The 17,431-nt window shown below is 37.4% G+C and overlaps 1 protein-coding gene across 1 annotated transcript in view; it reads left to right on the forward strand.

Moving 5' to 3' along the window:
- Window positions 1-6,502: 6,502 nt before the first annotated feature.
- zmp:0000001236 (mastermind-like protein 2) overlaps window positions 6,503-17,431 on the forward strand; it is a 36,042-nt gene continuing 25,113 nt past the window's right edge. Inside the window, exon 1 of the mRNA XM_054598266.1 lies at window positions 6,503-7,591. Coding sequence (XP_054454241.1) covers window positions 7,196-7,591 — 396 coding nt within the window. The 5' untranslated portion in view covers window positions 6,503-7,195. The remainder of the gene's footprint in view (window positions 7,592-17,431) is intronic.

Genomic DNA, 17,431 nt, shown 5'->3' on the forward strand with positions numbered 1-17,431 from the left:
CAATTATCTGGTTGATGCAGTTTGCTGGTTTGTTTAAAGTCTGCCTTCTCGTGTGATTTTTTTTTTTTATCTTTAATGTTTTGTTTTCAATTTTTTACTGTTTTGTGTTTTTAAGTATTATTATTATATTCCTTTATTGATCCCCATGGGGGAAATTCAAGTGTTGCAGCAGCTCAACTACACAGACACATACTAAAACTACACAGACAATAAATACACATACTATACAACTACACAGACAATAAATACACATACTATACAACTACACAGACAATAAATACACATACTATACAACTACACAGACAATAAATACACATACTATACAACTACACAGACAATAAATACACATACTATACTATACAACTACACAGACAATAAATACACATACTATACAACAAAATAAAGATAGATGATAGATACAACTACACAGACATGTTATATTCTATGTTTTTATGTAAATACACATGTCTGTCTTAATCTTTACACCTATACAACAAAATAAAGATCCTGACCAGGAAAGTATGTTATATTCTTTATAAATCCGATTCAAAATCTCAGTGGGATTATCCTGGTTTAATTAGGGTAAATAAATAAATAAATACAATGTTATATTGTAAATATTTATTTTAAGTTAATACTGTACTACAAATGTAAGCTTTTTGTTTTGGCGGTCCCCTGTATTCTATTTTGAGATTAATTTTATCTGATGACGTCAGATGTCTGAGTTCATGTTTTGTGTTTTATTCTAGTTAATTATTTTTGATGAATCCAGAAACATTTGAAGCGCCTTCTACTGTACAAACCAACACACCACAAAGGGCGGTACATCCATTAAGGCAGGGGTGTCAAACTCAAATACACAGTGGGCCGAAATAAAGAAATTGATACAAGTCAAGGGCCAGATGGGTTCAACGTGTATTGAAAACTTATTGAAAGAACCTTAGTGCACATATTGAACCTGGAACTAACAAGGCCTATAGAGTATTGCCTATAACAACATTAATTATGAAATAAATGAAATAAAAATTATCTCAAACACCATCACAACCATCACATTTTTTACTGTTTTGTGTTTTTAAGTATTATTATCTACACAGACAATAAATACACATACTATACAACTACACAGACAATAAATACACATACTATACAACTACACAGACAATAAATACACATACTATACAACTACACAGACAATAAATACACATACTATACAACTACACAGACAATAAATACACATACTATACAACTACACAGACAATAAATACACATACTATACAACTACACAGACAATAAATACACATACTATACAACTACACAGACAATAAATACACATACTATACAACTACACAGACAATAAATACACATACTATACAACTACACAGACAATAAATACACATACTATACAACTACACAGACAATAAATACACATACTATATACAACTACACAGACAATAAATACACATACAATACAACTACACAGACAATAAATACACATACTATACAACTACACAGACAATAAATACACATACTATACAACTACACAGACAATAAATACACATACTATACAACTACACAGACAATAAATACACATACTATACAACTACACAGACAATAAATACACATACTATACAACTACACAGACAATAAATACACATACTATACAACTAACAGACAAGACAATAAATACACATACTATACAACTACACAGACAATAAATACACATACTATACAACTACACAGACAATAAATACACATACTATACAACTACACAGACAATAAATACACATACTATACAACTACACAGACAATAAATACACATACTATACAACTACACACACAATAAATACACATACTATACAACTACACAGACAATAAATACACATACTATATACACAGACAATAAATACACATACTATACAACTACACAGACAACAATAAATACACATACTATACAACTACACAGACAATAAATACACATACTATACAACTACACAGACAATAAATACACATACTATACAACTACACAGACAATAAATACACATACTATACAACTACACAGACAATAAATACACATAGCTACTATACAACTACACAGACAATAAATACACATACTATACAACTACACAGACAATAAATACACATACTATACAACTACACAGACAATAAATACACATACTATACAACTACACAGACAATAAATACACATACTATACAACTACACAGACAATAAATACACATACTATACAACTACACAGACAATAAATACACATACTATACAACTACACAGACAATAAATACACATACTATACAACTACACAGACAATAAATACACATACTATACAACTACACAGACAATAAATACACATACTATACAACTACACAGACAATAAATACACATACTATACAACTACACAGACAATAAATACACATACTATACAACTACACAGACAATAAATACACATACTATACAACTACACAGACAATAAATACACATACTATACAACTACACAGACAATAAATACACATACTATACAACTACACAGACAATAAATACACATACTATACAACTACACAGACAATAAATACACATACTATACAACTACACAGACAATAAATACACATACTATACAACTACACAGACAATAAATACACATACTATACAACTACACAGACAATAAATACACATACTATACAACTACACAGACAATGAATACACATACTATACAACTACACAGACAATAAATACACATACTATACTATACAACTACACAGACAATAAATACACATACTATACAACTACACAGACAATAAATACACATACTATACAACTACACAGACAATAAATACACATACTATACAACAACTACACAGACAATAAATACACATACTATACAACTACACAGACAATAAATACACATACTATACAACTACACAGACAATAAATACACATACTATACAACTACACAGACAATAAATACACATACTATACAACTACACAGACAATAAATACACATACTATACAACTACACAGACAATAAATACACATACTATACAACTACACAGACAATAAATACACATACTATACAACTACACAGACAATAAATACACATACTATACAACTACACAGACAATAAATACACATACTATACAACTACACAGACAATAAATACACATACTATACACCTACACAGACAATAAATACACATACTATACAACTACACAGACAATAAATACACATACTGGAATACACATACTATACAACTACACAGACAATAAATACACATACTATACAACTACACAGACAATAAATACACATACTATACAACTACACAGACAATAAATACACATACTATACAACATTAAATACACATACTATACAACTACACAGACAGACAATAAATACACATACTATACAACTACACAGACAATAAATACACATACTATACAACTACACAGACAATAAATACACATACTATACAACTACACAGACAATAAATACACATACTATACAACTACACAGACAATAAATACACATACATACTATACAACTACACAGACAATAAATACACATACTATACAACTACACAGACAATAAATACACATACTATACAACTACACAGACAATAAATACACATACTATACAACTACACAGACAATAAATACACATACTATACAACTACACAGACAATAAATACACATACTATACAACTACACAGACAATAAATACACATACTATACAACTACACAGACAATAAATACACATACTATACAACTACACAGACAATAAATACACATACTATACAACTACACAGACAATAAATACACATACTATACAACTACACAGACAATAAATACACATACTATACATACAACTACACAGACAATAAATACACATACTATACAACTACACAGACAATAAATACACATACTATACAACTACACAGACAATAAATACACATACTATACAACTACACAGACAATAAATACACATACTATACAACAACACAGACAATAAATACACATACTATACAACTACACAGACAATAAATACACATACTATACAACTACACAGACAATAAATACACATACTATACAACTACACAGACAATAAATACACATACTATACAACTACACAGACAATAAATACACATACTATACAACTACACAGACAATAAATACATACTATACAACTATACAATATACACATACTATACAACTACACAGACAATAAATACACATACTATACAATACAACTACACAGACAATAAATACACATACTATACAATACAACTACACAGACAATAAATACACATACTATACAACTACACAGACAATAAATACACATACTATACAACTACACAGACAATAAATACACATACTATACAACTACACAGACAATAAATACACATACTATACAACTACACAGACAATAAATACACATACTATACAACTACACAGACAATAAATACACATACTATACAACTACACAGACAATAAATACACATACTATACAACTACACAGACAATAAATACACATACTATACAACTACACAGACAATAAATACACATACTATACAACTACACAGACAATAAATACACATACTATACAACTACACAGACAATAAATACACATACTATACAACTACACAGACAATAAATACACATACTATACAACTACACAGACAATAAATACACATACTATACAACTACACAGACAATAAATACACATACTATACAACTACACAGACAATAAATACACATACTATACAACTACACAGACAATAAATACACATACTATACAACAACTACACAGACAATAAATACACATACTATACAACTACACAGACAATAAATACACATACTATACAACTACACAGACAATAAATACACATACTATACAACTACACAGACAATAAATACACATACTATACAACTACACAGACAATAAATACACATACTATACAACTACACAGACAATAAATACACATACTATACAACTACACAGACAATAAATACACATACTATACAACTACACAGACAATAAATATACTATACAACTACACAGACAATAAATACACATACTATACAACTACACAGACAATAAATACACATACTATACAACTACACAGACAATAAATACACATACTATACAACTACACAGACAATAAATACACATACTATACAACTACACAGACAATAAATACACATACTATACAACTACACAGACAATAAATACACATACTATACAACTACACAGACAATAAATACATACATACTATACAACTACACAGACAATAAATACACATACTATACAACTACACAGACAATAAATACACATACTATACAACTACACAGACACAGACAATAAATACACATACTATACAACTACTACACAGACAATAAATACACATACTATACAACTACACAGACAATAAATACACATACTATACAACTACACAGACAATAAATACACATACTATACAACTACACAGACAATAAATACACATACTATACAACTACACAGACAATAAATACACATACTATACAACTACACAGACAATAAATACACATACTATACAACTACACAGACAATAAATACACATACTATACAACTACACAGACAATAAATACACATACTATACAACTACACGGACAATAAATACACATACTATACAACTACACAGACAATAAATACACATACTATACAACTACACAGACAATAAATACACATACTATACAACTACACAGACAATAAATACACATACTATACAACTACACAGACAATAAATACACATACTATACAACTACACAGACAATAAATACACATACTATACAACTACACAGACAATAAATACACATACTATACAACTACACAGACAATATCACATACACATACTATACAACACACAGACAATAAATACACATACTATACAACTACACAGACAATAAATACACATACTATACAACTACACAGACAATAAATACACATACTATACAACTACACAGACAATAAATACACATACTATACAACTACACAGACAATAAATCACAACAATTTTTATTACATTTTTTTTAACCATAAAACTAAATCTGCCACTGCTTGGTCAGCTACTTTCCACCTGCACATCATCGTGGTGTCGTGTCTCTCCTATCACGACCCCAGTGTTCATGTCAGGACAGTTCCCCTGTCGCTCCACTAGAGGGTGCATGTGGACCCCGCAACGTCCGTGTCAGTGTACCATGTCAAAGGAGGAATGTTCGCACAATGAGGCTCTGTGTGTTGTAGTTCCGCTATTGCCTCGGTGCACCACACGGACAAACGATTGTCAATGGACTATTTGAGACGGGTCTCGATCGGTTTAAACAACGGGTCCCTGCGTTTCGGCCGCACGGTTTTTTGACTGGTAATCTGCAAACCAAGACCCTTGTTATCCAGGTTGGGCTGAGAAAAAAACGGAGAGAAAGGACTATAATCCAAACAACAAAAAAAAAAAAAAAAAAAAAAAAAAATGCGTGAGTCTGGGAAGTTTGGTGAATGTCGTGCGTTGGCAGATTCTCCTATTCTGGCGACCGATCCTTCACTTTGAATTTACAGTTTTTTTGCAGTCTTTGCTGCTTTTTCTTTCTTTATTTTTTTGTTTCATAAGTGTGGCACATTGGAGATAAAGTGGGATGGCATCGTACCAGGGATCTGCCCATCGATGGAGCTGAAGTTGTGCGTGCTGGGGTTTTGAATCATCCGAGGGGATTCATATTGAATATCATTTATCTGCGAGCAGAGGACGAGGAGTTAAAAAGCAAGAGTGGATCCATCCCAGCTGTGAAGCCTTTTCGTGTTTCTCAATCATTTCAGTTTTAATTACCAGCCGACATAGAGGAAGCGACCACTAACACCATTCTGCAACATTGGGACTTTTTCTTTTAATGCCTCTTGTGGAGCCATAGTGTGAGTTTATACTGAGCTTAAATCACTTTTTAAAGCCAAGTAATCTTTTCCATCACTATAACATTCCGTTTTGACGAGATAATTGTGCAATTTGTTTTTCAACAAATATCATAAACTACATGGTAAATCCCCTCCAGTGACTTCAGTATTTGTCATAGCTGAGAGCAGACGTGGTGTTTTCTTCCATGCCCGTCCTGTGGCCCTTAAGAAGCTCGGTGGACCTCAGTCTCTACACACTTGTCGGGCATGGGAGAAGCGACCCCTGCTCAGTCTGCTGCAGGGGCCTTCGTCCCCATGTTGGGGGTGGGTTTAGGAGCCATGCCCGGGCCGGTGGTGGCCCCCTCCAGAGGCTCCGCGGTCCCTCAGCTGCACAGCGCCATCGTGGAGCGTCTGAGGGCCCGCATAGAGCTGTGCAGGAGACACCACTCCACCTGCGAGAACCGCTACCAGAGGGGCCAGGCCGAGAGCTCCGACCGGGAGCACGAGAGCACGCTTCACCTGCTCAACATAGTCCACCAAGGGCCTGGGAACCGAAAGGCAAAGGGCGGCCGGGGATCGAACCAGCAACCGCCTGAGTACAACAGGGCCAACGGAGAGCAAAAGGGCGCAGAGGGCGAGCAGAAGATATCCACTCGCATAGCGGTGAGTTGGTGATGATGATAATAATAATAATAATAATAATCAAGCCTTTATTAGTCCCACAATGGGGAAATTATTTCTCTGCATTTGACCCATCCTGGAGGAGCAGTGGGCTGCAATGAAGCAACTTGGGGTTGGGTGTCTTGCTCAAGGACACCTCGGCATTGTGGTTAAGGGACAGGTAGGGGCCGCCCCATATTTGAACCAATCCAACCTTGTGGTTATGGGACAAGCGCTCTACCTCATGTGCCACAGCAAGCCCCATATATATAGATATAGATATAGATATAGATATAATAATAATAATAATAATCCTTTATTAGTCCCACAATGGGGAAATTATTTCTCTGCATTTGACCCATCCTGGAGGAGCAGTGGGCAACTTGGGGTTAGGTGTCTTGCTCAAGGACACCTCGGCATGTTGCTGGTAGAGGGGTTTGAACCACCAACCTTGTGGTTATGGGACAAGCGCTCTACCTCATGTGCCACAGCCGCCCCATATATATAGATATAGATATAGATAGATAATAATAATAATCAATCCTTTATTAGTCCCACAATGGGGAAATTATTTCTCTGCATTTAACCCATCCTGGAGGAGCAGTGGGCTGCAATGAAGCAACTTGGGGTTGGGTGTCTTGCTCAAGGACACCTCGGCATGTTGCCGGTAGAGGGGTTTGAACCACCAACCTTGTGGTTACGGGACAAGCGCTCTACCTCATAATGAATGCTCATCATTTGATAAAGCTTGAGGATGACACCATGGTGAATATGATTGATTGTGATGATAAGCAAACAGTTAAAGCTGTGCCCAAACATACAGTACAGCCAAACTCAGCCATGAGATATTATAAGCATTTGTGAAGTTCAAGCTAGAGTGATAAAGTGTAATGTTCTCCCACAAATTTCTCAAAAAAAATGCTCTGCTGTGACTCTTAATTTAACAAACTGTTAAGGCTCTGTCCAACCTTACAGGAAACTCCAATCCAGACCAAATGGCACAAGTAGTTTTAAAACAAGAGTAATAAACTCTAGCTTCCTGGTCTTGCTGATTTTTAAAGGGGGGCCTTGAAGTGGATCGGATGATACAGGGTCACGAAAGTGGTTTGCTAAGCAATCCGTTTGGAGGAAATTGTTTTTCGGGTCATGGGGATGTTTTGCATTTAGCGCAAAAAATGTCAGCATCTCTCTAGTGTGCAGCTGATCCAAACAGAGGGATGCAGATGCTTTTTTCTTTTTTTGAAAACTCATTTAATATGCAGCATTCTGTCATTGTGCAGCACAGACAAGTCCGTTTGCTTTGTGTCACGTGAATTACCAAACTCTCCACCTGTCATTGAACAGGGTTTCTCCAAGTGTTTCTTAACAACAGGGTTTATGTGTTTGTTCCTGAGGGATCCTGTATCATGTAAAGAGTGGTGTGACCTTTTTTTGAGACTCTTCAGAGAAAAGGATACTGAGAATAAAGGGACGGTATAGTTTCGGGATATTCACCCTCAACAACAGAGCTGTGTTAAAGACATAAGGTGGGGGGGACACAGCGAAGCGCTCTGTGTGCCTTCTAGTGCTGATAGGACTGACTTCCTGTTAAGGGCACAGCCAGTGAGATGGGAGATTTATTTTGTTGTTTTCGTTCATTAGACATGAGGGAGTTCAGCATCCAGACTATGAATTATTTCCCAAGCAGCGTTTCAATATGATGTCAAAAGGGTGAAAGCTTGCAGATGTTCCAGCTCTAGATTTGCTGGAGATGCTGGATGGAAAAATAAACAATGTAAAAAAAATGTTTTTCCAGCAAACCCATAAAAGGGGCAACAATGATTGTTCCGTCAGCTCATTCATTGTCATCACAGGAATTGAGCAGGGTATAGCCTCTCTATGTCATGATTTTCACATACCAGAGAAGTAGATTTTCCATGATTTATGTTCCTAATATAAAGCACAGTTTAGCTCCCTAGCTTTCCACATATTTCTTTTTTTTATGCTGTTAGGTACAGTACACTGTGGAACATGATGATGGGAGGCAAGACACAACATCATGGATTATATTGACTGTCTACAAGAGGTCAGGGAACATCATTATCATGTGCTGTTTCATTTTTACTGATGTTGACTCTGGAGTAGCATGTTCTACATAAAACTGATGAGTGCAGCAAGATGGTGAGGAGGAAATGAGATCCTAGCGTACATGTTTTTGTCAACCCTGAGGTTAATATGTTTTTCACAATCCGTGATGATTGGGTGAAGCAGAACAGCAGCCATTGCAGAAATCCCCCTTAATGCATTTATACAACAGCTTTCCAGCAGAAATACTGCAGAAATAGTTCTTGATTTGTTTTTCAAATTAAGCAAAATCACTTAAAAAATACATAACCTCTGGCTATAAAAAGAGTACAACTTGTGTTTCAGATTCTTCCTTGGGTGCAGTTGTAGTTCACCATACTACATTCTTCTGAATGAAAAAGTAAGGCTTCTACAATGGCCACATCTGTGCATGTTATTGACTGTTCACATTGGAATTTGCGCTGGAAATGTACACCAAGCAAGGGGCAAACAACACAATGGATTATGACTGGCTGGGAGTACGGAGTGAGCAGCACTTAACAACGGTGCTCATTGAGACCAGATTAACAAAGGATATTCTTTTAGATGAAATTGGAGAAATGGGGAAGAAGAAAGAGGAGAGCTTACTTATCTGACGACTCAGGAAAATGATTTCCCATAATGCTCGCTTGAACTCGTCGAAAGCCTTTGGATATTTATGGATTCATAGATTATGTTGTTTTTTTCAACAAACAGTTTTTCAATCTTTCCCTCATACCTGTATCAGTAAATAAATTCAGCACAGAAAGTGGGTCAGGATAGAGCTTACAAAACATTAGCCCCGTATTACACTGTACAGACGTTAAGTTTCATCAGATCAGCATTCTGCTACCACCTTACATTGTCTATCAATGAGTACACAAACTAAAGGTTTAACAAACAATGGTACAGCTAGCTACATGAAGCATGCCATGCATTGTCATGCCCTATTATCATGCCTTTAACAAATGGCTCACTAAGCACCTTCTTGAAAGATGTGCTGGCCATGAAACTGTTTGAACCACAAGGCCCCCATATAAATGTTTAGAGCCACTGAATACATTTCCTGCACGTGTTTACTTTAAGTCAAACAGGCCTTGAAACAGCAGTAGGCGAGGGATGCCTGGTGATTAACAGTCCTGTGTGCACTGGGAGGATTTTGTTATTACCCAGTCTTGTTCTAGTGACAGATCTGAGAACTATAGGCCTGGAGCAGCATACGCTCATAGGGAAAGTGCTTTGTATGCTGATGTATTTGCCTGTTGTGTTTGCCCACTTGCAACTCTGGGTCTACCGCACGGTAGCAGCCCTTTTTTAAAGGATCATGGTCATCTAGTGGTCTAAAACAGAAATCACTGAACAGCAACGTCCCCGCTTTAAATCTGGCCGAAGAACTTTGTCTCTGTTATCCTCTCCTCTCCCCTTATGTTTCCTGTCACCATCTACTGTGAGCTGCCACGTAAAGGCACAGTGCCCAAATACTTTTCTAGCTTTATGTGTTTGGCACATTTGCTGGAGCAACTGCAGTCATTTGTGCTTTTGTTGACGACTCAGATGTTCCCAACTCAGGGTTCAGGACCTCCACAAAAGGATTGCAAGATAAGTCTGATGGGTTCCAATATTATTAACAGGGTAGGAAAGCAGAAAAACAACAAAATGTGGACTTTTTCAGACTCTAATTTCTTTACCCTTTGTTCTTTGATATACCTATCTTCCTGACTTTAGAAATGATTCAATTAAAACAACTAAATAAAATAACTTTCTGCATGAATTGGATGAACAGTTAGACTGTGGAGAGGTGACGAGGGGTCGCAGTTTGACATTGAGTCATTTGAAGGGGTCACAGACCAAAAAGGTTGCAAACCACTGTACAGTGGCGTCTTGCAGATTACGGCAGTTCCAGACAAACGTGCAGAATGACAGTTTTTTATTCAAATACGAATTAACTATCAGTTTTTTTTATTGCACTACAAAAAATGCATCACTTCCTGTACAGCCCAGTTTTTTTTGGAACCGCTTTTTGTATTTACATTTCAAGTACATTTTGTTCAGCCAACAGGACAATGAAACAATAGTCACACCTTTTTCATTCAGTGGATCAGATTAAGAACAGTGGATTGACAGCTTGCTCAAATAGCATGGAGGAAAATAAATGCCTTGTTACTGTCTCGTGGTCATGTATGATGGATGAAGAGTGTGTGTGTGTGTGTGTGTGTGTGTGTGTGTGTGTGTGTGTGTGTGTGTGTGTGTGTGTGTGTGAGAGTGGGGTGGGGTGGGCACTGTAAGTGCTTCCTGGCAGACCCTGTTTGGCTGTTGAACCTCCTGAATCAGATCTGCCGGTGGTCTGATCCCAGCCTGGCTCGGCTGAGATGTGAAACAATTAGCCCAGGTCCATGGGGGCCACCCACAGTGAAGCCCACAGCTTTACCCAACCCCATGGATGAAGTAGGGATCCATGTTCATCCAACAGATCACCCCCATGTTGTCATGGGAAGGCTGCTTTTTTCTTTTTTTTTCTTTTAGGTGTAGCTGACTGTCAGTTGGTCGGATGCTTAATTACGTTAAGTCCCCTTTAGTGAGGACCGGAATCGTCGTGGGTGCTGTTTTATTGACAGCACGGCAACACTGTGAGCGTGATGTGATTAAGCTTGTTCCATTGTATAGACTGTAGCAGTGAGATGGGTTGAGCAGCTCATAGTGCTCTAACTAAAAGACATTAAGATAGCCTTCATATACTGTAGTAAAGCCATCTGTTAATCTCCTCCTTCTATTTGGGATTAGTGCTCATTTCAAGATAGAGTTTAAACAGAGCCGCAATCGAATTCTGCTTATGCACAGTGCATTTTGTAGGTGTGGAATATGTATTTAAAATGTCTGATCATCTAAAATACTTTTTTTGTAACAAAACACTTCAATTTAAAAAGTAATAAATGTCACAATACTGTATTTTCATGATGTTTTCAGATATGCTATACTTATTATGATAGTTTGACAAACAGTAGTTATTATCAAAGAGGTGTTTTTGACAGTTCACATACTGTTACAATATAATACTTCTTAATACAAAGGCTGCAAATTTGTCGGATTGATAGACTTTTCAGTAATTTGGGAAGATGAAAATGCATCATCCTCCATTAACGATCCACCATGGATTTCTTTTAACAAAATGATACCATCTGACATGAGATTAAAGTACGCCACGACATTTGAATTAAGTTAGGAGTTATTTGCTCAAGTATTTCCAGATTAATTTCAGGCAGTAACATTTTTCTAGGGTGAATATTATGACTTCTCCCTCCATAAAGTACTGTGCTGTGTCTCCTGATTGACACAACATAAACAGCAGGGATCATCATTATATTTTGATCAGGGAGATCTGACAGCGGCTTTCTAACTGATGTGCATCAGACAGATTTACTGACTTGTGTAATAACAGTGAGGGCCATGTAACATTATGTTCTGGACATTCCACAGTCATATCCGATGGCAGTTCATAAACTTTTAGCATCAACTAGATCTGTGCAAGCACAGCTTGTCTTTGAGGAAGGGGGAAGTAGTAGGTTGATATCACACACAAAGCGAACGCCGTGTTTTGTCCGTTTCCAGGAAATTGCTGCCTCTGGGTGACATATGTTTGGACAGTGTGTTGATTCTGACCTGGTTAATGGCTACAGTATCATCTTATGACTAAATCGTGCATGAAATGAATGTCCCTATTCCCCAGTAAACATAGTTTTATGATAACATCGGCATACATGTGTTCTAAACAACTAACACATCAATTCTGTGGTCTTGATTGGTTTGTCCTCGAGGGAGAGTGGGGCACCAGCTTCAACAAGCTCCTCTTTTGGTAGCCACCCCAGACACCAGATTCTAAGTGGCGCAAAAGTTCACTGATGACTGTCATTTCTCAGAGGAGCTTTATTTTGTAATCCCTTTGAGTTAATGACTGCATTTACCAAACTTATAATAAACACTCAATTTCAATCTTATAAACTGCAGCTTTTAATATTATCCAATGTCATGATGGCATAAGTCAAGACCTTTAAATAAATCATCAGTTCTAGTATGGTAGGGTCCAAAAATGAAACTTTGAGTGGTTTTCCAAGAGATTTTATTTTTTAGTTTGAGGACATCTTTTGTGTTAAGCAGTCATAGTGGCTCTCTTTTCATTGTCTGTCCAGCCAATGTTAACCAAGTTCCAAACAGTGTTGTTAATGCCAGAAAACATGTATCACTTCCTGTGTACCAGTGGATTTTCCCAGAAAAGACCTATGAGACATTATGTACAGTAAAAGCTTTCATGAGCACAGTGTAAGTTATGAGTGAATGATGGAGAACAATGAAATGTCTGAGCAGCAGTCAAGGGGAGTAAAGGTGGGTTTAATGAGGGTCATTTATTGATTATGAAGTTTTAGAAATAAATTCAAACTTAAAGTATAAAGGGTCCTTTACTCCCTTTTTTATGAACTGCACTACTTTGTGACTATTCTGATAAAAAAATCAATGTAAGTTGATTTTAAGCATGTAAAAATATTGTCATATTCTGATGAGATGATGCATTTAAAGTTATCTGAGTGGAAAAACAAGTTAAAAAAACGGTAAAATGTGTCTTGAACAGACCAGGCTCAGCAAATGTGGTGTTGTGCAGAAGCAGCAGCGACGCGTAGAAACGGTGCTCTGTGAATCTGGGACATCTCTGTACCTGGCAAGATTTGCATTGCCTTCTCCTTTCTGAAATGAGCACACTTTCATTCTTTTCTGGACTAATTTAGATTTTGTGAACAAGTTCCATGGTAGCAAAAAAAACCTGCGTAGAAAAAAACAAATACACAATAACAAAACTAAGAAAAACATATGAATTGGGGAAGACAAAAGCTTCCAGACACCCAGCAGGGCAGTGAGGATGTGTGTCAAATCAAAGGGATTCATGGATCGTCTGTTATACAGTATGTCTAGTATTGGTGTCTTAAAGAAAAAAAAAAAACTCTTCCTCCTTCCCTCTTCTCACTCCCCACACACGCACAACCCACCCTGCCGCACACGCTTCATGTTTTATTCAGCAGTCTATGGGAAGGCTGTATCTGTCTTTGAAGAGGGCTGCCGAAATCATGTAGTAGACCCATCTCATCCTCAGTCTTCAAGGGCTGATACAATATAAGTGGGTACACGCTCAGAGGAACATAGGCCTCTGACAGTCCAGGTGGGCCAGGTCTGCTCTGCTGCTCTATGAGGTATATAACAGCCCGGTCTTTAGGGTAAATTTAGCCTGTAGTCGTACGAGAACTGCTGCCCGTCTGGGGTTAAAAGCCTTTCCTCCATAGACATCTGGTTGAAGTCCTTGGCTGAGGTCCGCGGCCTCTAGCAGAGCTTGCAAGGTAACAGCTTTACCTTCAGACACAGCGTTAACATTGCAGAAAATACATGATCAGCATCAACCTTGCAACATCTCCTCCCCGGTGGTGCAGGTTGTGTTGTTTTTCTGTCCACTCTGCTAATTTACACCCAGGGCAGTAAAGCATAACAGGTCATGTATATGTGTTTGGCATTGTTTATTCTAACATGATTAAAAGGGCAAGTATAATGTGAAAAGGGACCCGCACCCTACAAATGATATGAATCATCAATATCTTCATCATTCTATGCTTACAAAAACACACAAATTCATAGTTTCAGGTGATTGTTCACTGATGAAAACACAATTATTAATATTATATTACATTTCTGCTTATCGAACCCCCCACCCTAATGCTACATTCTTGCATTTTGAAAACTACAGATTAGTCAACATGAAAATACAATTTAGTTGGAGCCTTACATGTGTCTGTTATATTTATCTTATACTCTAACATGCTATTTGATACATTCACCTAATACGAAAATGAGTTCCAAAGGGCTGCACAATTTCCTTGCTGATCCTCCAACTGCAAATTAGGCTGCGCAAAAGACTCTTGTGACTGTGCGTGGATACTCGTTTCATGTTTTGAATATGAATTACCCCGCTATTCAGTGTTTCATCCAAGTGAACATTTCGCTGGGTTGAAATACCTCCATTCCCAAGGGGGTTGGATTAGAGAGTCCCCACTGTATCCCTTTGTTGTTGATTTGTGCTTTCAGCATGCTTCCCGTTGTTGCCGGCACTTTGTTTGAATTTCAAGCATTATGTGGACCTCGAGACACAAACTCTCATCTGCGCCACTGGAGTCATAAGGGAATTTTTGGAGGACTAATATATTAGTGCTCCATCGTAGCTATTTAATCCATTTCACTGATGAAACATGTTTTTTTTATGGCTTTTCATCATCTTGAATTTAGACATAAAATATGTGAAGCTCAGGGCAACCACTTAGCAAGAAAGGCCAGTATTTATGTACATCTATATCTTAAGAGGGGCCTTGTGGAGGTAGCCGTTCATGCCTGATGCAATTTCTTCTGCTGAGAGAGCTCTTTGAGGTTTGTCAGGTTTTTCCTGCTTGACTTAATTGAAGGGAGGGCAGGATTTTGTGTGTGTGTGTGTGTGTGTGTGTGTGTGTGTGTGACGGGGGAAAAAAGGAAAAGGAGGGGGGTGTGGGGTAGTGCCTTGGAGTGTCTTTCCACAAGTGCTTTGCTACCCTGTGCTGAAACTAGAACCCTGTGGGAACAAGCATGTTCAGGTGTATTTTATGTGCAGTGCATGCAAGGTGAATTAAGGGGACAAGTTGCATGCAAAAAGAAAGAAAAGCAGTATTCATATATTCGGCATTCAGTTTGTGCACCAACTTCACCGTTTTGAAGGTTTTGTTTTAGAGCCGACTGTTGTGTGATGCTTGGATAAACACAAGCTTATCTAGAACTGTTCTCACACTTATCTGACAATCAACTACCTGATATGTTGGAGTTTCCTGGACTTGTTGTAAACAGATCTGACAGCCGCCACTGGAGAACCGGGTGTGGGGATGTGTTGCCACGTTAATATAACGTCTTCACCTTGCTGTAATTCTTTACTCCAGCCTGGCTTTTACGGGTTCACAAGAAGAATTATTTATCAAACAAAACCGTTCTCAGCCAAATGTGAGCAGCCATCTCGATTCCTCTGCTGAGGAACAATTGGGTTCAGAGCGAAGCAGCTTTCTTTGCGGGACTTCAAACAGCCTATTCTCCCCAGGGTCATTACCCCGCTCAGGAAATGAGAAAGTGGGCTCCTGATGTCACTGGCAAACCCCTTTGCACAGAATTCCGGGTTAAACTGGAAGTGGGGAGGGGAGGGCCATGCTAGATCAGAGTTCAGACATGTTTACATTACAGCTCAGGATATTTCTCAGAGCCCGGCCAAGCTGCTGAAGTTCCCAGGCTCCAGAGTTGCGGAGTGCTGAAAAGAGGCACAAGCATTCACTTTTTCTTCTCTTCTCTCCCTCCTGCTCCTGTGCTCTTGGGTCCAAGTCATAGTTCAAAACCATTTGCATAGTGGTAATGTTCGGTTCTTTGCTACAGTTGTCCTTGTGGGAATATTAAAGATGTGAAATATATGAGAGGTGAAAGTCACAAACGCTGTTGACACACAATGTTTGCATGTTTGAAACGATGCTGCTGACATTGTTTTAGAAATGAATGTCAGGAACTAATAGAAAAATTCAGCTCATCTCTAGTCCTTGACATCTCCTTTTCCTTATCTTCTTTTTCCTCTGATGAAAGAGTGTTTAATATGCATACACCCTTTCTTTGTCTCTGCAGTGACAATAACAATATGTGTTAAAGTTGAATACTGTCCTATCTTCTAACATC

This window comes from Anoplopoma fimbria, chromosome 1 (genome assembly GCF_027596085.1).
Source record: "Anoplopoma fimbria isolate UVic2021 breed Golden Eagle Sablefish chromosome 1, Afim_UVic_2022, whole genome shotgun sequence".
Taxonomy (NCBI): domain Eukaryota; kingdom Metazoa; phylum Chordata; class Actinopteri; order Perciformes; family Anoplopomatidae; genus Anoplopoma; species Anoplopoma fimbria.